Source organism: Vespula vulgaris, chromosome 5 (assembly GCF_905475345.1).
Source record: "Vespula vulgaris chromosome 5, iyVesVulg1.1, whole genome shotgun sequence".
Taxonomy (NCBI): Eukaryota; Metazoa; Arthropoda; class Insecta; order Hymenoptera; family Vespidae; genus Vespula; species Vespula vulgaris.
This window is the reverse complement of record NC_066590.1, coordinates 8,540,595-8,564,304: the sequence shown is the minus strand read 5'-3', so window position 1 is coordinate 8,564,304 and position 23,710 is coordinate 8,540,595. Positions and strand designations below refer to the sequence as shown.

Sequence of the window (23,710 nt, the reverse complement as noted above, 5' to 3'; positions counted from 1 at the left end):
AGAGAGAGAAATCCTGATCATTTAATCGAATCGAAATAATTGGCGCTTACGAATAAAAGGATAACGAAAGAATCGTTGTCATTCGAAGGAGAAGAGAGAAGAAGAAGAGAGCTGATAAGCTGAAAAGTTACAATCCCATGAACAAAAAGATCATGGTCTTCGTTTTTTTTTTTTAATAATAATTTCGAGGAAAAGTAATCGAAGAACTTCGATCTCGATAATACCGTTCGATGAGGAATTCTTCGTCATCGTTGAAATATTTTTCTTTGTTTTCTTTTTTACTCTTTCTTTTTTAATTGTACAAAAGAGATACACATAGTTAGTTTTTAAGTGATTCACAATCCCCCTCCGATCAGTCCCACCCTTAATTCACCCGCGAAATACCGATCGCTCTTTACAGGCGGAAATTTTAAAAGCAAAACGATATACTCGATTCGTTAATTCGATTTTCCCATTAAGCTTTGAGAATTTAAACGTACCGTAATCTTGCACGTAGATTAAGCTGGAATCAAAGTATTTAAATTATTCTATACATATTTATATCAGCATAATCCATATTTAAAGGAGTTTGTACTTCGTCGAGTTTCAGACTCGTTCGAGAAACTCTCATTGTATGTAAGTACGTACATACGTATATATGTATGTATGTATGTATGTATTATTGTCCATGAATTTTCGAATAATTTGATATATTTGAGTTATAAGTTATCGTGACTTGAGTGACGAGAAATAAAGTGTGTATATATATATATATATATATATATATATATATATATATATATATATATATTTATCTTATATAAATTCTTATAAATTTATTATTATTATTATTATTATTACTATTGTTATTATTATTATATATCTATATATATATTTGTATTTTATTTTAAAATTATTTTATTTGTATAGAAATGTCTATTACGAAATAATCTTTATTTCGAATCAATTATTTTTATACGCAAAGTACAGAGCGAGTCGAATGAAATAATCATTCATTACAGTATTCTTATAAAATTATTGACCCACTCTCTGTATACATTCTACAAACGAACACATTTGAATCTGTGATCCGTGAACGGTACTGTACGTGCAAGAATTTATTTTATTCAATGATTTATTTATAAGAAAAAGAAAAAGTATTACATTACATTATACTATATTATATTATATTATGTTATTTTAGAGAATTTTATATAAAACGTAAGAAAACGAGAATGCACTCATCAATTATCCCTCACCACATTTAATCCTTTTTTTACAGATAAAATCTCGAATCTTCACAAAACTTTTATCGATGATTATTAATATACTTATAATCGAAAGTCGTAAAAAAAGCACAAAAAAACAGGTCACTAAGCTACAATGATCTTTCGTTTTTTGGGGCGTACTGGAAGAAGCGATGGACGATGGAGAAGACTTAAGGAAAGAAATAAACAAAACAAACCAAAAAACAATAAACAAAAACAAAAAATGAAGAGAAGAAGAAAGAAAAGAAGGAAGAACACGCACGTGTGTAGTAACAATCACGTAAAGCGAATGGAAAATCTCATTGGATAAGTTTGATTAATAGCCGAGAGCGGAGTCCTCAAAATTTTCGGTAAAACGGTTTGTCCTCTCTCGTAAACTTCCGGCTTTACGCCGAGCCATCGTGTATTAAAGCTCGTCGTTATCGTAACGTTTTACTCGGTATAGCTCGTTAAGCTCAACGCCTACGACGTAAACGTGCTACGCGTAGGAGGGGGTGAGAGGGAGAAAGAGAGAGGGAGGAAAAGAGAGAGAGAGAGAGAGAGAGAGAAGTAGGTAGATAGAAGGGGAGAAGAAGCGAAGAAGGGGTAGGAAGAAGATAGGTAGAGAGGGGTGAATGCTGGACGACGTAGTACTTACTATGAGAGGGAGAATAGAAAGAGACAGATATAGATAGATAGATAGATAGTCAACGGCAGTTTCCATAGAAAATAACGCTCGACGCGTCGTTTCGCGAGGAAAATTCGCAATAACGGAATTAGTCCTGCGAGTTCAGGAAATTAGCTTCGTTCTCGTCTACCCAACACTCTCCCAGTGAAAGTTTTAATTGTATTCGGTAACGCGCACGCGACATTCACGAATACTCCTAGATTTTCCCTTCGTTTCTTTTCTCTCTTATCCCTTTCTCTCTCTCTCTCTCTCTCTCTATCTTTCTCTATCTATCTATCTATCTATCTATCTATCTATCTATTTATTTTTCTCTCTATCCTTTTCTCTCTTTGTTCTGTTCTAACCCTTTTCAGATAACGACCATCTTGATGCTTCGAACCGAGTAATAATCGGGTCACGAGTGGAATCATGAGATGTGAAAGTAGGGCGAATGTAAATCTCGTTGTACAGTTTCGACGAGGATTAAAAAAGATGGAAATAAGAAACGAAAGAAAGGGAACGAAACTTCAGCAAATAATCGAACGTTAAGTACTTATTCATTTACACGAAAGATATACAGTTGTATGTATGTATGTATATATGTATGTTTGTTTGTTCGTATGATGTATGTTGTTCTTCGAAATAAATTTGAGAAAGGAATATTTTCTTCCTTTTTCTTTCTTTCTCTCTTTTTTCTTTCGTTTCCTTTTCTTCTTCTTCTTCTTCTTTCTTTTCAACGTATGATAAGTAACAACGATAATAGGAATTATCGGTCTTTTTTTTTCTGTTTTCTTTTTCCCTCTTTTCACGTTTTACATAACTTCTTTAATTATTCGTTGTAATTATTTCGATCGAATGATTACATTATAAGAACCGTGCGAATACTTCCTTTTTCGTATAGATTAATACGATGTGAAATTGCATTTGAACAATGAAAATGATGGGCAATTGATTTCTCAGAAGAATTTTATTCAAAATAATAATCATTATTTAACTATCCAAAGAAACAAAGCAATGATACACACATTTCAAAAGAAAAACGTGTATGTGCGCGTGCGTCAGAAACAGAGAGAGAAAGAAAAAGAAAAAGAAAAAGAAAAAGAAAAAGAGAGAGAGAGAGAGAGAGAGAGAGAGAGAGAAGTAACTAAAAGAATCGATGAAAGAAAAAATGAAATTAGGAAGCTGACTCATTCCGTGATTATCATTTTTATACTATACGCACAGGATGGTGGAAATTCGAATTAATTCTCTACATCGTCGCTGTCATCGCATCGGAACTATCTCTCTCTCTCTCTCTCTACTCGCGAGTAAAGAGAGAGAAAGAGAGAGACCACGTGGTCGGACGCGATAAAATTCTCTACGATCGTACTCGTTCATAAACAGGCCGACCGACGAACCGTTCGGTTATCCTCTTTGTTTGCTCTTCTGCCTTCTTCTTTTCCCTTTGTTTTCAATTCCCTCACTCTCTCTCTCTTTCTCCCTCTCTGCCTCTTTCTCTGTACTCTCTTTAATACAATTGTTCTTCGTCTTTCCTTACAGTCGCAAAGTTACTCTCTATCCGTCTGTCTCTCTATTTTCTCCAAGTGCATCCTTGTTCTTTCTCGTTTCACGTGTCTCAACAATTTCTACATCTTCCTTGTGATTTTTTTCTTTTCTTGTTTTTTTTTTTTCTTCTTCAACGAGGATTTTTCACCATGACGTCGAATAACATACGAAGTGGTAAGTGATTACTTTCGTCATCAAATTCTGCTTTAATTCTTCACGATATGTATATATATATATATATATATTTATTGTTCTTTAGAAATAAGTCATTAGTCACTTTTACGGTTTTGTTGTTACTTTAGAAATACGTATCACGTATGTATGTTTTTGCGTTAACGATTCGAAAGGAACGCACGTTTCCAAGGACGGTTCAATGGGTTTCACCGATCTTCTTTCTCTTTCTACCGTATTACGTGTGATAACCTGTTTTCATCACTAAGAGATATAGAAAAAAAAAAAAAAAAAAAAAACTAAACGTATGGAAATGTTCAAACGTTACTCAATCGTCTATGTTTACGCCGACTTATTATCGTGAGAATATTTATACGACGTCCGTTATTGCAACGCATGGAAAACAATTTTATAAGCTTTGATTCTTTCTGATTGTTATTCTTAAAATGATGATCGCAACAGGACGTTTAAAGGGGAACAAAATATCAAGGAAGAAAATAGTGAAAGTAGCAAGAATATATCCGTGATATGTTACTCTTATAAATCACAAATCAGAATGCTGAAGTCCATGTGTTGTCACTCGTTTTTCTTTCATGTAAACAGTACGTGGTTAGTCACGTTAGTTCAAAGTTGACATATAGAGTGTAATCAACCGATTCTCCGACTTGTGACCGACGAAGATCATGTCTGCAAACTTGATCTTGATCTTAGAAATTAATTTAAAGTCGTTTACTCGTATGATCATTTAATGAAAAAAAATTCGAGAATATCGAATCATACATCTTTGACGTTTCGTATCAAATTTAAATCTATGTATCAGTTTCTTTTCTTTTCTTCTTTTTTTTTTTTATTTTTTCTTTATTCTTTAATTTCTTTTTGTTCGTTTGAAGAAATTAGCAGCGAAAACGATCTTTTATAAGAGACGATTATATTTAATAGTACAATCATTTCGGATACACCCTGTACATAAATCATTTTGATATAGCCTGTATATGAATCATGTTTTATATAGATATGTATGTTATAGCTATTTACATAGGTGTAATCATTTTTTATTCATCGTCAACAATTCAATTCACATTTTTCAATTTTTTACTTTCAAGTAATCGTGATTACGATGTATTAATGATTTATAACTTGTAAACAGTTAAAAGATTCACTGATGTATTATGAGTACGTTCAATTGAATCCACTTGTTCATAATTAATACACATTCAGCGAGAAGATAAACTTTTGTCAGTTTTATTATTCGAGTAAACTTTCATGTGAACGTTACTACTCGGCAACGTTATTAGACGTAATTCAATATTTAATTATGCAGGTCTATACTCGAAACGCTATCATTCAAATTTTATCGAAATATTATCATTCATTTTTGTACAGAAAAAGGGGAATTTGTTGCTTGACATTCTGATTAATAATCATCCCGATAAAAAAAGAAAAAAAAAAAAAGAAAAAGCTTATAATCTCGTCTAAATAAGCACGTTTTGACATTTAACACATTGTTTATTTTACGTGAAAAACTCAATGAAGAAAAAAAAAAAGATTATACGTGTATATATTCTCGAAACATCGCAATACGATAATTATGACAACGATATATAAATAATATTAAAAATTAAAGCAGATGTTAATTATAGCAATTTCCTTTCGCTTTCCTCTTTACAATTAGACGAACGTTATAATCTATTTTTGTATTTGTATATTTTTCTTTTTTTTTTTTTTCCTTATGTACGTTATAAATCAAATCACATGACCGTTTCATTAATTTCATGCTTTTAAATAATTGGTTAGATGTTAAAAACCGATTAGGATACCTAAGAAAATATATCGAATTTATCTTCTAATTCAATGAATGGAAATGAATTTTTCATTTATATAAAATTACGTAAAGTTCATAGTATTATAGCTCGTTGAATTAGTTTTAACCTCGGTTATCATTTCGCAAAGATAAAATTAAGTAGCTTCGTTTAAAAAAAAAAATTACTAGAAGGACCTTGAAATCTTTCGGATTATCCCATCCATGCAAAAATTATTCATATCATAAACAAAATTTTATACGAATATTTGTTTTTTTTTCTTTTTTATAGTTTTAGTCTAGTTTATTATATATTATATATTATATATATTCTTTTTTAATATATATATATATATTAAAAAAGAAAAAAAAGAAAAAGAAAAAGAAAAAGAATTGGTAGATATGGATTTAAAAAAATGTTTATCAACCGACACGAGGTCAACATTAATTTCTTTCTCTTTTATTTCCTTTTATATTTTTATTTATCAAAAAAATTCCAATGATTTTACTTGATAATCGGAATTAACATACATATGAAACAAATGCGTAAATTTGAATTCTTGGAATTTAATTACGGAGTTATAGTTACGGAATTACGAGCAAAGGGCGCCATATATGTTGAAGGATAAAGTAAAGAATGTCTCGATCTTCTCGGAAGATCACGAACTAATGCAAATCTCATGGTCGAACGTTTTTATCCTTCGATTATTCATACATAGTTACATGCATACTTATTTCATAATAAACGATCGGAGTTGGCTTCGATCCAAATGAAAAAAGAAGAAGAATCATTTGGAAACTGACAATTCTTATAAGGTTACTATTATACTTATTTATTTATTTATTTATTTATTTTTTTTATTTTCCCTATTTTTTAAATGATCGTTCAACCATTATTACAAATATATTTACTACGAATTATTTTCAAATATATTTATTTTCATATAATCATCAATGATATCTCTTGATTTTTTAAGTATGCTCAACGTTAATATTACTTATTAAAAAATTCAACCGATCTATATGTTTCCTTATTTAATAATGCAGATAGAATGACGTATGAAAATTCGTAATTACATATGCTATCACTTCGAACTCTAGAGCCTTGAACCATTCGATTTCAACGAGTATTATATAGTGTTGATCGTATAAAAAATATTTTTTTATAAAAATTATCGATATCCCGTTTCATAGACAACAAATTAATATAGATATGTGCATTTGTTTCATATAATGAAATAGAACATTTGTAATATCTAATCGGAAATTTCCGTGAATCTAATAAAGATAGAAAATTATCAATATTCGGAAAATAATTCTTGAACTTTCGATCTCATACATATTTATCGAATAAAAATAAAGTACGGAAATGTTACGACAGTTTTGTTACAAGTTTGAAGTTAAAAATCATAAGAGCAGAAATATCTTTGCTTTTTAAAAAGAAACGAATAGCTAAATATATATGAATAAAATGATTTTTGTCGTTGGTTCAATTCAAACGAGCAAAACACCAAATTTTGATTAACGCTAATCAATCATTGATTAGAATTCAAAAAGGTACATCTGCCAGGCGTAATATCTTTATCATTCACACGATAATATACGGATAAGGTGTTTAACTTATCAACGATTTATTCTATCACAGTTATTTCTTAATTTTCTAAGATAAATTTATTTTTTTCGAATCTCAAAACGACGTTTGCTTAGCGATAAAAATAAGTAAAAAGAAAAAAAAAAATAGAAAGAAAGAGAAAAAAATTGATAAATACGCGTCTTTCGTTAAACGGATTGAGACTTGCCGCTCTGATCGATCCTAGAGTAGTACGCAAATATTTACATACGTAAGTATTTCGTTTTGTATTCAAATTCAACGTTGATACGATAGCGTAACCACGAGTTGAAAGTCATTCGATCGACCTTAATAAGTTAAAAGGTGCTGTAATCGTGACTTGACTCGTTGAAACAAGATGAGAAAAATACAGAGTATCGTTTATGTAACAATATCAACACACGCACACACATACACACAATAAATATTAACGAAAATGACGAGAGAAAATGATGCGATAAATAAATGAAAAAAATGGTGATAAGAGATAAAGAGGAGATGATATTTATAGTAATTAAGAGCATAAGATCATTTTTGATAGGTGTAAGATCAAACGTCATCTCTCAGTTGGTTAATTCTATATGCGATTTCTAACCTAACGCAAATCAGCACAAGTTAGACACGTATACGTAGCAACTTGGACACAGGTAACAAGAGAACGAGGCCGTTTATCCGTCTAACGGGCAGATTACATGCGACTAATTGCCGCATAATCTCTCTGATGGCGTTCCCGCGAAATTAACCGATTCTATGCGGATCGAAGATTAAAGGGGCTTCGTTAGATAACACACCAAAGACGATCGAAGTCTTTAGAGAAACAATTGTACTATACCAGATAACTAACGAGAGAATGTTATCCTTCTTCTTTTTTTTATTTCTTTTTGAGTTACATTTTATCTCGTATTCTAAATTACATTCTGACACATCAAACTTCTTTAGATCGTCTCAAAATGTCTCCTGTTATTTTCTTTTCTTTTTGTTTCCCTTTTTTGTTTCCTTTTTTATCCGTCTCGCTGAACGTTTCTTCGTATTGTATGCAAATACGTGTATAAAAAGAAAAGCAAATAGAATTAAAAAAGAAAGAAAGAAAAAAAAAAGGAAATCGTAAAAATTGCTTTAAACAATATTCCAGAGTGCATGATTTACAGCGAACAATTTGCATCCTAAAACGACTTTATAGAGAGAGAGAGAGAAAGAGAAAAAAAGAGAGAGAAAAGAGACAAGAAAATAAACATACAGCTCTTCGATTTGAATTTTAAAACAAGTCCGCCGAGATGAAGTATACGAGGTATTCCAATACTCTGATGAGGATTTATCTCACGAACGCAAATTATAGTAATTTCGAATGTGGGGTAGTACACAACGATCGATCGTTTCGTTTCTACGTTCTACGTTATATAATATCATCGAAGAGTTTTTAAGTAACACTTCGAACGAATAACAAAGTTTCCACATATAATTATCAATCTTTCGAATCAATATTTCGATTCTTATTTAACAAACAAACGAGTTTGTTATTAAGTTTGTAATTAAGTCTTGTCATTAAATTGTATTCTTTGATTATTAGCCCCGATGGAGAAACTTCGTTGTTACATAAACTTATAATATAAAAGATCAATAATATCTTTTCTTTCTTTATTATTATTTTTTTCTTTTTTTTCTTTTTACGATACAAAAATATCAAATTCCTTTACTCTCAAATGATATTTTTATATTGAGACTCGATCGATCGATATCGGTCGTTATCTAAATTTATTATATCAAATAATAGTAAAACTATTTCTGTTAATCTTCAAATATCATTAGATTTTATCATGCGTATTTAGGATTACGCGTATACGACATCGACATAGTTAACTATCGTATTATTTGTCGAGGAAGGTCGTATGTTTCTCGTGGAAATAACGAGAATGACTGAAGTACGTACAGTGGGGAAAGGAAAAAGAAAAAAAAAAAAAAAAGAAAAAAGAAATAATAAAAAAAATAAAATAGGATGCGAATCGTTTCGTTAACGAGAAAGATTGTTAACAAGAATAATAATTTTTGTCGAAGAAGAGAAAAGAGAAGAGAAGATCCTTGCAGTGGCAGTATTTGAATTTGACGAGACGAGAGGATACGCTTATTTCGCTTAATTATTCAACTATGTTGTAAGGTTAAACGCTAGACAGGGTATTCCCGCATCACGTAAGAATATAAAGAATCGATGTATCGAAAGATAGAATAGATACTTGTCTAGAGTGTATTACGTAATAAAACAAGAAGATCGTTTTTGAACATACATGAGCGAACAAGCGTGAAATGTAATAAAAAAAAAGAAAAAAAGAAGGGAAAAAAAATGTGTTGTTGGAAAGAAAGAGAGAAACGAGTAATAAAAAAAGAAGAAAAAGAAAAAAAAACCAACGTTTTTTGTGAATTTTAATTGATCTATGTACAATAGATACAAATGTAGAGGGTGTCCGTTAGGTCTCGATGAAATTTTTGCTTCGACGATAGATTATTTTGCACATAAAAAAGATAAAAGAAAAATGTTTGCAAAATATTTGACCTTGCTTGATCCTATCTGACCATGTTTTCGAATCATAACGATATACAAAATGTCCATTAGCTTTTAGGAAAATTATTGTTTCGACGATAGATTATTGCATGTAAAAACGTTAAAAAAAAGAATGTCCGCATAATATTTGACCTTGCTTGGGCCATAATATCTGATCCTGTTATCGAATTGTAGCAAGTTTTATTCAGAAAGAATTCTATTGAAAGTGAAATTAGTTGAACTAAATTTCATCTTAACTATTTACAAACATAACTCAATATCTGAGATTGAATCAATGGAATATTTGAAAGGTGTTATTTGAAACACATCGTATACAGAAGGTTCGTTGACAATGTCAAAATATTTCGCAAGAGAATTGAACATGAAACGTTTAGAAAATTCGAATAATGTCGGGCAAAATGGAGAATGGTAAGACAGTAAATGATAAAACGATAAAAATGTTTTTCAAAGACTTGTATTCTAGATGCAAGAAGGAGATACACTTTATTGCGAGGGTAGTAAACAGACACAATATATTAAAAAAGAAAAGTCTCTATAACTCGTAAACAAAGTCGAACGAGGAAAATTATGTTCATAAAAACTTTTCTTATTATTTTCATGTTCAAAATCTATCCGCAAAGATACGAGACACCCCGTACATGCATAAATTTTAAATCGCTCGTAAACTGATCGAACACGTATAATTGAAAACGATTAACATCGAAGACAAGCATTTTTATGGAAATTTTATTGACGATTAAGTAACAATCCGCGTTATTTGATAATCGTGTTAGGATATTGACGATAATAAAATTGTTCATTGAATAGCACGTATTAGATGTAGCTTTTAATTCTGAATAAATTTTTGCCTTTTTCGTTTTTCCTTTTTCTTTTCTTTCCTTGTTTGTTTGTTTCTTTTTTCCATCGGCTTTCGAGTTTTGTTTATACCTATATAAAACGCATTATATTCGTTTTTTAGGCGATTTACTCGAAAATAAATATTTTTAAAGTATCAAAATTTTATTATTGTCAAAACTCTTTACAGTTTATCTATTCGAATTTATTCGATAGCTTAACTCAACGTAGAAAAGATTCTTTATCGTTGTTGTCTTATGTACAAATAAATAATGTGTATAGTATCAAAATCCAACAATCGGTCACGGAAGGTTAATTAAAGAAAAAAAAAAAAGAATTTCATTTAGTCACGTAAATTTCACGATTAAGAATGTGATAATTTGAACACTCGAACGAGATCTCGCTGATCAAGTAACTTTTTGTTAAACAACGACAAGATATAATAAAAGGCAGATCGGTTATAATTGTTTCGACTCTTTATAATCCAATTTTCTTTGTGTCTAATTATGTCGTAATCCAGAAAAGGATAATATAGATTTGGTAGTTAACGCCTCCTGGGAACACGGAATAATCGCGTCGCGTGCATATCGTGTAGTTTGATAGTCATACGTCAACTATAATAAGCTCTCGGACATAATAGTCGAGAAATATAGTAATACGTAATTGTATTTAAATAATTTCAGAAAAATACATTCAGATATCGATTTGATATAAATCAAATTGGATGTGTTAAGAAATAGGCAGTTTTAAAAATAATTAAATATCAACTTGGCTTGGAAAAGTAATTGAACGTAACGTTTAATCGTATTGAAAACGATTCTCGATCGAACTTGAAAATTAGAAATATAGAAATGTTTTCGTGATAGTAGCAGTAGTAGAACATCAGCTGCAATGGATAGGTTGCATTGCCACAATACCAAATGAATATGCAAGTCGAGATATATCAGTGAACAAGGACATTATTCAGCCAACGCAACCGATAACACGATTGTTTGGAGGTCGTTCGACAAAGTATAATTCTTAATATTGAATACCGATCATTAATTATATCTATTTATAAATATATTACTTGACTATGACTTTGATAAAGCTTTCTGACCATTAAAGTTTAAAGAGACATAAAAAGAAATTTAAAGAATTCGTCACAAGTGATTTCGACAAGAGTTCGATTATGTCTTCTTCTTCTTCTTTTTTTGTTTTTAATGTATAAAAATTAAATTTTCTCATTGAACTAATCAAAAAAGAAAGAAAGGAAAAAGAGAAGAAGAAAAAAATCGATGATCGAATTCTACCAGTAAATTTATTGTCTTTAAACGGTTTTGACAATGAAAAGGGTAGAAATAAATATGGGAAATAAATATGGGTTCTTTAAAGTTTCCTTACCTTTAATTTTCTTTCTTGGACCTTTTCGTCTCTCCTTTTTCCTCTCTTCTCTCTTTCTCTCTCTCTCCTTTTTTTTCCACTTTACTTTCCCCTTTCTTGCGTCAAAGAAAAGTGTAAAAGTTCTCTCTCGGAGAATACAGTCGAGTAGCTCCTTTCTCGATGCTATCCTTCGACTACAAGTAGAGGTAATTATCTGCCATAATTATCCTTGTTGCTGGAGTTGGATGGTTCGACGTCCCTAATGTCGTTCACCCTCTATTTCTCTCTCTCTCTCTCTCTCTTTCTCTCTGTCTCTTTTCATCTCGCGTAATACGCAAGTGCGTTTGCGACTTTGATGTTGACATACCGGAAAACTCAAATCAGCGTTAGCTTACCAGTATCGTCCTTGGGAATACTTCTTTCATGCTTTTGATATTTCAATGAACTCTGTAAAAGAAAAAATAAAATTTTTTGTAACATTTTTTGACATTTTTGTCTCCATTACATTAATTACCCAATTTGTTTGTTTCAAATCGAATATCTAAATATCTAGAAAAATGAAGTTATATATTCAATTTATAAAAGAACACATTTACATATATTAATCATATTTCTTTCGAGAAGAAATATGAAAGTTTTAAAAAATTCAAATATAAATATTTCAAAAGTGATAATTTGATATCGCAAACTGATAATGTCATTTCTTTTGAAAAGAGTTAAATACCGTGTTGAAAAATTCTGATATAGATATTTCTAAATCTTTTCGTCGTATTCGGGATTATATAAATTACGTTATAATTTATCTGCCAATTGTTATAATTTATTAGTTATCAATAACGATTAATGTGGAGGCACGTGACTCTCTACGAATTTATTTCCGTATATTATTCGTGTATTCACGATTCGTAATAGAATAATGATAAAGACTGATAATGTCATCGTTGAAGAAATATTTACCTTTATATATATATACATACATACATACATACGTGTGTGTGTGTGTGTGTATGTATCACTAAGATTAAAAAAAACAGGAACAATTATTTTGATAGATCATTAATATTTTATATTAAATGAACAATTGTTTGCGATCTCTCTGGAAGGTCTTCTAAATATCTGTCCAAACGAGAAATTTTAATTCAAATATAATACGGAAATTTGTAATAGCTTTTCTCAAATGTCAGATACTCGCAATTCTACACATTGCGTTACTCCACGTTAGTATTACATACGCGTTTGTATAAATATATATATATATATATATATATATATATATATATATATACCATACGTGTTTGAAAGAGATAAAGGTAGGAATATAGATAGAGATAGACATATACATAGTTGCGTGTATGTTCCGAGGTAGTCTACTTCAACAAAGTTATTCCATCGATAGTAGTCGGTGCGCGTACAACAAGCTGAGAATCTCTGATAAATCATTGAAGATGTCCTGGCGTTCGGGTAAGACCAAGATCCTTATCTTTTCGATTTTGATCTTATCGCTTTATATGCTAATAAAAATAAAATCATATTTCGAATATACTTATACGTCCTTTTTTTCTTTTTTATTATTATTTATTTATTTATTTATTTATTTATCTATCGTATTTCGAATATATCTTTTTTTGCTTTATTTATTTATTTACTTATTTATTTATTTATTTATTTATTGAATATTTTTTTATTTATCTCACTCAACTCCCCGACATTAAAACTTTTTCGTGACGAGTTTACGTCGAATCTCAAAGGTAATAACATTGTCTTTCATTTGTGAATTTTCCAACGCGAAATAACGTCCTACGGATTATGTTAATCCTTCGTAACGAACCCACATTTGTTTCGGTTTCAATACTAAATCGTACGTATGGAATTAATTTTGAATATATTATGAATATATTGTTCCTTGCTTGTTCGTCATGTTCCTACGGATTTATTGCTAAAGAAAATTCAATGTTAATCTACGAATAAAAATGTAGATACGTCGTATGTTCATTTTGAAGTTATGTGTTTCATAATTCGTTCGTTTATAAAATATTGTTATAATAAAATACACAGGAAATGTTATTAAACTGTGGTGATTTTAATAGAGGCGTTTTTTTTCGTATTTTCATTTTGTTAACGCAAAAATATAATTACGCGTAAGAAATATATATAAGTTTCTCAAAAGTGGCACGCCAATGTTCAAAAAAATGAGCCATTACTATCATAGATGTACGATTTTCAATTTATCCTGAAAAATCAATGTTTAAATAATCGTTAAAGAGTTTAAATCTCGTTTCTACATAAAACTAGAAAATAATATAAGCACAAATATTCTCGTACGAAAATTTCTTATTTAATCTTTTAATATCGTATATAAAAGACACTTGTATCAACAAGCAGTATATTTTTCATAGCACTTGCGTAAGTATTATAAACTTACGATTAGCACGCTCGATAAAAAGTATTTCTTTTTTTTTCTTTTTTATCTGCTTTTATCATATAGAAGAGTCTGTATTAAATTAAAATTTTTACTAATACATCTATGGTTTTAATAGAATTTAGAAAGATGGTTCACGAAGAAGGTGCTATAAAAAAAACCATCATCACTGGATTAGCCGAGATGATGGGTACATCGTTATTGGTGTTCCTTGGATGCATGGGATGTGTTAGCGGTCTTGGTGTCGTCCCATCTCATTTACAAATCACTTTAAATTTTGGCCTAAGCGTTATGATCGTCATACAGGTTCGTACACACAGTTTGTATGTTTCTATTGGTAAATGTAAAAATCATAAATCATTTTTTAAATCGCCATTATTAATCGATAAATAACGAATTGATTATGATCATAATTAATAAACACGAGTATCGTTTTGTTACGATTATTTCCTTGAAAATATCCAAATTATTTATAAATTTGATGACAATAACGAATTTCGTTGGACGCATCGTAGAATTTTGTTTACTTCTCCTAAAACTCGAGCAGTTTGTACACGTAATAATATTTTACTTTATCAAATGCAATTTACGTTTTACAAATACTCATTGAAAATTTACATATGGTTTATAAATCGTAGTAAAAAGACATTCATAACGAGCGTTCCTAGTGCCGAAATTTTTTCTCCTCAAGTCAAGTTGAATATTTAACAAATTTTAATTGTCGGGCCTCGTTAGCCCGGTTTCTTTATTATATAGTCATTCGTTAAACAAAGTGTACTGTTGTGGTTTTAACTAAAAGAAAAATAAAAGAAATTTGCTAGCTTTTCTCTCGCACACAATTCTGTCACGTTCTTTTACCTTACCGTACATACAGAAGTTAATTCTCTCTCGTCTTTCTTTTCACAGTGCTTCGGACACATTAGTGACGCTCACGTTAATCCCGCCATTACAGTAGGTTCAGTGGTACTCGGCAAGAAAAGTATTCCAGAGGCCTTGGTTTATTTGTTGGCTCAAACGTTAGGAGCCATCTCGGGTTATGGCATGTTAAGGGTTAGTATTGAAAATGTTACTAAGATAAAAATGAAAATAAAACACAAAGGTAAAAATACGTTCTTTAAAAAACTCTTTGCGAAAAAACGATGTTAATTTCTTAATTAAAAAAAAAAAAATGATCAAGTTAGATGAACGTGAAATTGTATACCAGAAACGTTCTATCTTTTTTTTTATTTCTATCTCTTTCTCTCTCTTAATATATATTTTTTTAAAAACTATCTTATATTCTAATTCTTGAATTTTGTAATCAACGTTGTAACGAAAAATTTCGATATTATCGAAAGATCTTTCTCTAATCTTTTATGATAAAAAAAAAAGAAGAAAGAAGAAAAAATAAGATCGAAAAAAAGAAGCTTCGATAAAATTTGTTCGAACTATGAGAAGGATAAGTAGTATCGCGATGATAGTTTCTTTTTTTTTTTTGTCAGAATAACAAACAGTCCGAATCACGTTTTTTTGTACATTAGAAATATCCGAGTCACGTTTAATCGTAATTACGAAATTTTCAGATTAAAGAACAAATCGTCGGATTCGTTCCGACGTTTAAATTACGATGATTACGATTTTGTCTACGAATGAGGAAAAGAAAAAATAAATATTCCTCTTTCTTCTTACATTTTTTTTTCCTTTTCTCGTTATTTATATAAACAAACAAACAAACAAACAAACAAGCAAATAAATCAAAAGATAAATACGATCGAGAAGGATAAATCTTCGAATAATAAAAAATATGAAAAAGAAAACGAGGAAGATTTATCAGGAAGACAAGAAATTTTAAAGGATGAGACTAGTTAATTCTGACGTGAAGCGAGGAAACATAAAAAGAAAAAAAAAAAAGAAATAAATATTTCCTCTGGTTATATTCTTCGTGGCAAGTGATTGAGCAACTGTTTATAATTAGGCAAGCGGTTAAGACGGAAGGGGGAGGAGAGGTTGAGGAACGATGTGCGTGATGGAGGGAGGATGAAGAGAGAGGATAGATAGATAAAGTTTTCAGTGTGTTGTCCAGATAAAGAATCTCCAGGATGGAATTTCCCCATTGTAGTAAGCATAATAGTTGAAGACATTCATTGTCTAATGATTCAGAATGCACGACTAACAAGTATTTCTGAATAAAAAAAAAAAAAAAAGAAAGTACGAACAAAATAAACGCATTAGCAATCAAGATGTTCAATCAATGATAATGTCTCTCATAGATAAAACGTTCTATAGACAAACGTTGTACGAATGATAAATATGTAACATTAGAGACCTTGATTCGATGATTCTAACGTTAATATTGCTAATGAATAATTATCGCAGAGCGTACAAAGTCGGAAAGAAAATCTTTTATAAATATTCCTTCTCTCCTTCTCTTCATCTTCGAGCGAATAAAAGGAAGGTTAAAAATGATTTCTCGTGATTATAATCTTTCGATTCTTTTATAAGCGACATTAGTACGATTAATAGGATATATATATATATATATATATATATATATATATATATATATATAGATCTTATTTTTACCGATACTTCGTATCAAAGTCTTAAAGACACTTTAAGATAATAAATATAATAAATATTAGATAAAAAATACATAAACGTAATGTAAAAAAGTATTAATCGAATTAAATGAAAATAAATAAAAAAAAAATTTTTAATATATATTGATAATCCAATCGCGTGTGTTATAAAAATTTGCAGGTAGTTACACCTACAGAGAATTTAACATTGGGAGGAATAGATGATGCCGACAAATTATGCATCACCGATCTCCATCCTAACGTATCGGCGATTCAAGGACTCCTAATCGAAAGTTTATCTACATCTATTTTGATGTTGGTCACATGTGCCGTTTGGGATTTAAGAAATGAGAAAAATACGGATTCTGTGCCGTTAAAGTTTGGTTTTACGATTGCAACCTTAGCCACAGCATTTGGCCCTTATACGGGTTGCAGTATGAACCCAGTGAGAACGTTGGGACCAGCTGTTTGGAACAATCAATGGAGTCATCATTGGATATACTGGTTTGGTCCAATCGGAGGTGCCTTGTTATCTTCGATCTCTTATCGCACAATTTTCGGTGTTCAACGTTCAGTGGAAGAAGAAAATGTACCGGAAAGAGTAGCTCTTAATAGCGTCGACATTTCTCAGAAAACAGAACTAAAAGAGGTTAGTAAAATTAACGTTTAATTAACTAATATTCTAATTATTATTATCTAATATTATCTAATGAAATAGATATGTTATATATAATATAATTACGTAAAAATGAAAGTTTGGTAGAAATCGTTCAGAATGTCTTTGATAACGTTAGACAAGTCTAAAAGTATAGATAAAACGTTTGATAAAAACGTTCGACGGTCGATAGAAGTGATCGTTCTCAAACAAGATAATCGAACGACTTTAACTCACTATTCGCTTCGGCTAACTGTTTAATTAGATTCGTTTACAACGTTATCTTGATCCAGATAAACTGATCTACTTATTGCTAGTAGAATGTTATAAGACAGTTAGTTGAACTTTACCAGTTAACAATTCAGTGGAACTATGATAATAATACACTATAATTCGATTCGGTTATGTCAAATACGATTGGATCGAAGATAAAGAAGATTGTCAAGGACAAATGGAGCGATTTAAAATACGAGTACAAGTAAAATATTAATTACGAGAAAGCCATAATTGGTACGATGAAAGACTTATTTTTAAGATCTTTTATAACCATGAAATAATTTTCAAGTCTTTCTAACCGTGAAATCTTTCGATAATTACATTAATGAGAAACGAACGATCGATACGATATATAGATTAGATGCTTATCGAACTTACGGTTATTCATGAGCGTGTATTTACGATACGTGCCACGTATAAGGAAGCAACGATATCGCTTTAATACAGACCAAGAAAAATTTTACACACGTATGACGATGGAATTCACGTTTATCGCGTCTATTAGATACCAAAAGCTTTTCTTCGAGCAAATCTGTACGTCGACGCGATATCTTATTTGTTTAAAAAAGAAAAAATAAAAAAGAAAGCAAAGTAGAAAAACGAAAAGTAAAAATCGATCTAACTATAAAAAAAAAGAAGAAATAAGAAAAAAGTATGAAAAGAAAGATGAGAGAAAAAAATGTAAAAAAAAAGAAAAAGTAAAAGACATTAGAGAGAGAAAGAAAGAAAGAAAAATAGATAGAATAAAAAGAGAAAAAAGAAAAAAGAAAAAAGAAAAAGGACTCATGCGGCGATTGGCTCGTCGCCAAGAAAGTCAAAAAGATATTTTACCTCGTCCTGTCGATATTTCTTATTAACGAGACTTACCTACTAACGTATTTAAACATCTTATATCTCTACGAGACCTTAAACGAATCTTTAAAATACGCGAGAAACGTGGCTTTTATCGTGTAAACCGTATTCACGGTCTCACATGCATCATGGTTTCTTGCATAGAACAGATTATCTTGTATAAAGGCCGATTGTAAAGGACGATGATAAATCGTGACGCTCAGGGTTACCTCGGACTAAGTTCACTGAAACTGGTTTTATGGGACGTTACGTGAGAACTGGATTTAACGTTTGCTAAACTTACTTTTGATGATCGTCGATGCATTTCCCTGTTAAAGGAATATAAAAGCAATAGCAATCATTGTCGTTTCTTTTGATGTGTTCGATCTTAAATCTGATGTAACATTTGTTAAACGTCATTCGAATATTGTTATTTCTTTCTTTCTTTCTTTGGATCGTCAATTTTTGAAGTTCTTTGAAAAGATAATTACTTATCGAAAAACGTGCAACTCGAAATGCGTTTAAACGATTAATATTAATTTTTGCGATTTGTCGAATCATTTATCGTTGCTGCAGAACAATGAATGAACGAATGGACTTATTTTTTTTATATTAATTTAAACTTTTCATATTGAGTTGAAAGTACGCACGCTAATATATTTGTACTTTGTAAATCTTATTTTATTTCCCGATTGAAAGTGTACATCGCGGTTAATTTATATCCTGAAAGTTGATGTTTGCTAAGTTTAATTAAGTTAAAATTATACTTAATATAGTATAACGATATAATTCTAGTAGTATAAGTTATGCTATACATTAGATAATTGTGTTTTGTAATTAAAAATGTAGTTGTAAAGAGTTAAACGTTATAACATTCTATAATATTTGCTTGGTTATATTTGAATTATATGTATTTCAAACGGGACATATTAAATCGATATTACTGTGCGAGACGTAGAATAAATATAACTGACGTAGTTTAATATCGGTACAACGTTAAATATTAATAGATTAATTTTTAATATACTAATATTTTAAATAACTATCATTTTGCAATCGGAAATTAAATTGAATCGTAATTACTCTTGAAATTTTCTTAAGGTCTCGACTTAATTTTCGATATAAATTTTAAGTAAATATGCTCAACTATTTAGCTTGTAAAATTAGTACGTGCTTATGTGTGTGCTCGTGTACACCCATATGCTCTCGCACTAATGCGTATAAATCTATATGCATAAAGATACATACATTATGTATAAATTCTAGTAAGAGAATTAGCAATTTTTAAGATAGATGGAGATCCTTCGTTAAGCCCACAAATTTAAATTTTTATCTATTCATCATCTTTGATTATTTCTGTACGAAATTAAAAAAGAAAAAGAAAAAAGAAAAAGAAAAAAGGAATTCATGCCCGTGAAGATTTATGGTATATGCCTGATATTATTTTAAATATTCCTACGACGTTGAAATTCTTTTTGTTTTTTAAATGCGATTTTTTTGTTCGATGAATATTATAACTTTGAAAATATCTATCGACATTTTAAAGCTCGAAACCAGATCGAATCGAAATTACTTGTTAATCCTCGTTGCAAGTAATCTCATTTTTGTTATACATTTCAAGTCGATCTATCTAGCCATTTAAATGTACACACATACACACATACACACACACACACACACACGCTCGTACGATGCAAATTTCAATATGAAATGTACAAATTCGAGCGAAATTTTTAATATGAAATAATTCTGGAGATAATAGTTCGTCGATAACACTTTTCTCTATATCGAGATCAGAAGAAATTCGTGCATAAAAACAATATTTACAATTTTACCAATTTTTATTTACCTTCCGTTTTATGTTAAGTTAAAGTGTAAAGTTTAATATCTAATTTTGATAATGCTTAGCTTTTATAACATTTGAATAACATAAATTTAGGTGACAAAACGATCGAAAGCTAGTTTAATCGTATTTACGTTTTAATCTGTTAAAAAGTATACTTACGACAATTCGACGATTATAAACTTTTATATCTCTGCTTTGTTACAGCAACCTTGAGTTTATTCGTTAGAATAAACTCTCATGGAAACTGGCCAAACCACCATTGCCGCCATTTTGAACAACGTTCTTTCCGAGATTCTCGAATATGTGACGTTCAAAAGACAAGAGAGGAAAGTTACGGAAGTTAGCAACAAAAGATGGGACGATCTGTTCAATAGTCACTGACCTGCTAACAAAGTAGAAACAAAAGAAGAGATGTTAAATACTGGAATCAATAATTGTTGAAATGTTATTCCATTGCGATAATCATACGATCCCTAATACTCGTAGGTCATTTTGACTTGCGTGGACTGATGAAACATCATTTTTCATAACGATCAGTTTATGAATTTTTTTTCAATTCATTTCAATATCTCCATCTTATCGTTTAGATTTTTAGAAATCATTAATCTTTTCTGTCTTCTTTTTTTTTTCTTTTTTCTTTAACAATAACAATAACAATAATGAATAAGTTCATTCGCGCGAATTAAGAATAAGATATATTAGAAATACGTAGAAAATTTTATATGTAATTTTATGGTAAATTATACGTAATTTTGCTATCATCGATCACGATCGATTTTTCGACGATCGATTCATTCAAATGATAGAAGGAATACGTACTATATATTTAAGTGCACGATATTTCGGTCAATATTTCTCTTTTTATTAGACTCATAATTTTTTTTATCAAAGTGGGTTTCTATATAAAGTAATGCTTGCTAAATAATGAAAATATTGGTACGCCAAACAATGAGATACGTTCGCACCATATTTTCGTTTTATATGCTTTTCATTAGTATTATTTAAATACTATCTGCTTAACTTACGAACTGATAAATCATATACTCGTTCTACTTTGTTCTACTTTTTTTTTCTTCTTCTTTCCTTCTTGATCATCTTTTATTAAAGAAGTTTTTAGACCGACGTGCACGATAAAAAATTGTATTTAAGAAGCGTTTGTTATATTTCCTCTTTTTTTTTTTCATTTTTCTTTTCTTTTTTTGTTCGCCTCGACGAACAAAGAACTTAATTTTTAATTAATATTTAAGCCTAATTAAGTTATACATCTTGTACAAATTTTCTTAATGCATTGAAATTCAGGTAAACTTAATAATTTTTTACTTATCATCACGCGAGATGATCTAATTTTGCCCCTGTAACAATGTGAATTTCCAACAATCGTGTAATCATGGTTGCATCAGTCTCAGGCACAATCGTTTTACTTAAACTTTTTACTATTGTTACAAAACATAAAAAATTGTCCTGTAATTCGGACAAGAAATTTTGAAAAAATACATACATATAATATTGCCAAGTGAGAAATTATTTTACTTCAATTATTACACTTTACTTAAAATTCAAATTTTCTACCATTTTCAGTGCAATATTCGTTAAAAAGAGCAAATGGAATATTCACGTATATAGTTATTTTAATACTTTAAATTATTCATACGACGAAAAAAATTGCTTTTTGCTTGCCGAATAATAAAATATTTCACGCGATTCGTGTCCTCGGGAATAAGGTTATCGTTAGATTTTAAAAAGATGAAAAATAAAATCGGTGGAACTCGTGGAGTAGAAGGAACACGTTTCATTTTTGTCACGAAATTTCTTGCGAATTTATTTGCATGTGGTGTATGAAACGATTTTACGAACGTTACGTAGCAACGTTCAAATTCGATGGTGGATCGTTAATTTGCTCGTTTTGTCGCTCATCGTGTAGCCAATTCGATCGACAGAGAAAAAAGAGAGAGAGAGAGAGAGAAAGTTCAGCTTTTAACCTGGAACATAAAATCGTGTATTTTTCGAGCTTTTCTCTTTCTCAAATTCTCTCTCTCTCTTTCTCTCTTTCTCTCTCTTCATCGAAATCACCCTCAAGTGATTACTTCTAACAATAACTTTTATTCGCACCGATGCTACGTTATCGTTTCTGATATATATGTTAGAGAATTCTAAAAATTTGAAAAAGCACTTGAATTACCCCTGTCATGAAAAACAAATGACCTCGGTAACAATTTTATCGATTCTATCTTACCTTTGATAACAAACTAAAGATTTCTAACGCATATTTCCTTTCCCTCTCTCTCTCTTTTTTTTCTTTTTTCTCTCTACATTTGATTTTTTCTTTTTTTCTTTTCATTTATCGAATTCTAAGAATCTTATCGCCACGTTTTCAAATTACGTAGAATGTTATAAATATAAGTTATAAAGATTTAAAAGGAATCGATCTTTTACTAATACCGTTCAATAAAAGGAAACGAAAGGTTGATACGTATCTATATATACATATATATTATTTATGTACATCTATATACGAAATGTATAATAAATTATACGTACGAATTTAACCTTGAATGCGAAGAACAAATTATAAGGTGGGTCCGAAGTTACTTTCAAGGTTACGACCGATAGATTGGGGTTGGATCGGATGAGATTGAGCAATAATTAAAGCATGGTTCGTGAGTCTTGGGGCTTGGAGGATTAGTCTATTCGATTAGTCACGAAGGAAGTTTCTCGTCACGACATACTATGAATGCAAGTATACCGTATTATATAATCGTTTCAGCGATTCAATGCCCTTTCGTATTGCTAAACTTCTTTTAACGAATGAAATATAACCTTTGATTTACGTGTATGTCGCTCAATCACGAATTATATATATATATATATATATATATATATATATATATATCCGACGATCACGAATCTTTTTTTTTTTTTTTTTTTTTTTTATTTAAACATACAAAATTACTTACGAAGAAGAGCAACGCACGTGCAATCAAATTCTTGGTGAATAAAAAAGAAGAAAAAGAAAAAAAGAAAATTAACGTACATTGGTAGTATCAATAACAGTTTAACAACAGTTCATCAACGATCACTGATCAAGAATTAAATTCAGTTGTACTGACGTTGGTCGATCATCAACTGTCGGTTAAACTTCGGTTCAAATGATCGGTTATTTGATTCACGGAACTGAATCGAAATGTATACGTAATCTTAAACGTCGTGAAAAATTCAATTTGTAAATGAGCGATCCTTTTTTATTTGATATATCAACCGACGATGAAGATTTTCGAGAGTTAATATTTATTTTGAATAATAAAATATTATCAAAAATTTATCGCGAAATATCGAATTATTTTATCATCGTTTTAAATTTT

At 30.1% G+C, this 23,710-nt stretch overlaps 1 protein-coding gene and 1 long non-coding RNA gene across 6 annotated transcripts in view; one reads left to right on the top strand and one right to left on the bottom strand.

The window, feature by feature from the left end:
- LOC127064005 (uncharacterized) overlaps positions 1 to 20,657 on the bottom strand; it is a 49,787-nt gene extending 29,130 nt beyond the window's left edge. For 2 of the 3 annotated variants that reach the window (XR_007781559.1, XR_007781558.1), the window contains exons 1-2: positions 20,511 to 20,657; positions 11,788 to 12,213 (exon numbers count right to left, since the gene is read on the bottom strand). This is a non-coding gene — a long non-coding RNA (uncharacterized LOC127064005). Of the gene's footprint in view, positions 1 to 9,315; positions 10,498 to 11,787; positions 12,214 to 20,510 lie in introns of those variants that run through there. The other variant, XR_007781560.1, reaches the window with a different exon arrangement.
- On the top strand, positions 1,933 to 21,872 carry LOC127063991 (aquaporin-like). Of its 3 annotated transcripts, XM_050994429.1 has the most exons (6): positions 1,933 to 2,080; positions 2,268 to 3,612; positions 14,304 to 14,491; positions 15,092 to 15,235; positions 16,925 to 17,392; positions 20,556 to 21,872. In XM_050994429.1, the coding sequence occupies exons 2-6, from the start codon at positions 3,588 to 3,590 to the stop codon at positions 20,562 to 20,564; spliced, it is 834 nt and encodes a 277-aa protein (XP_050850386.1). In that variant the 5' UTR covers positions 1,933 to 2,080; positions 2,268 to 3,587; the 3' UTR covers positions 20,565 to 21,872. The 3 variants fall into 3 exon arrangements, with proteins under 3 accessions (XP_050850386.1, XP_050850385.1, XP_050850384.1); XM_050994428.1 differs by having other exon boundaries at positions 1,950 to 3,612; XM_050994427.1 differs by lacking the exons at positions 1,933 to 2,080; positions 2,268 to 3,612 and adding an exon at positions 13,110 to 13,227.
- Positions 21,873 to 23,710: the final 1,838 nt, after the last annotated feature.

Bases quoted from the DNA above. Each gene is read 5' to 3' on its own strand.
- LOC127063991 (XM_050994427.1), top strand. From the start codon at position 13,119: ATGTTCCGAGGTAGTCTACTTCAACAAAGTTATTCCATCGATAGTAGT. The intron at 14,492-15,091 runs GTTCGTACACAC...TTCTTTTCACAG, and splicing joins GCGTTATGATCGTCATACAG to TGCTTCGGACACATTAGTGA. The intron at 15,236-16,924 runs GTTAGTATTGAA...AAAAATTTGCAG, and splicing joins CGGGTTATGGCATGTTAAGG to GTAGTTACACCTACAGAGAA.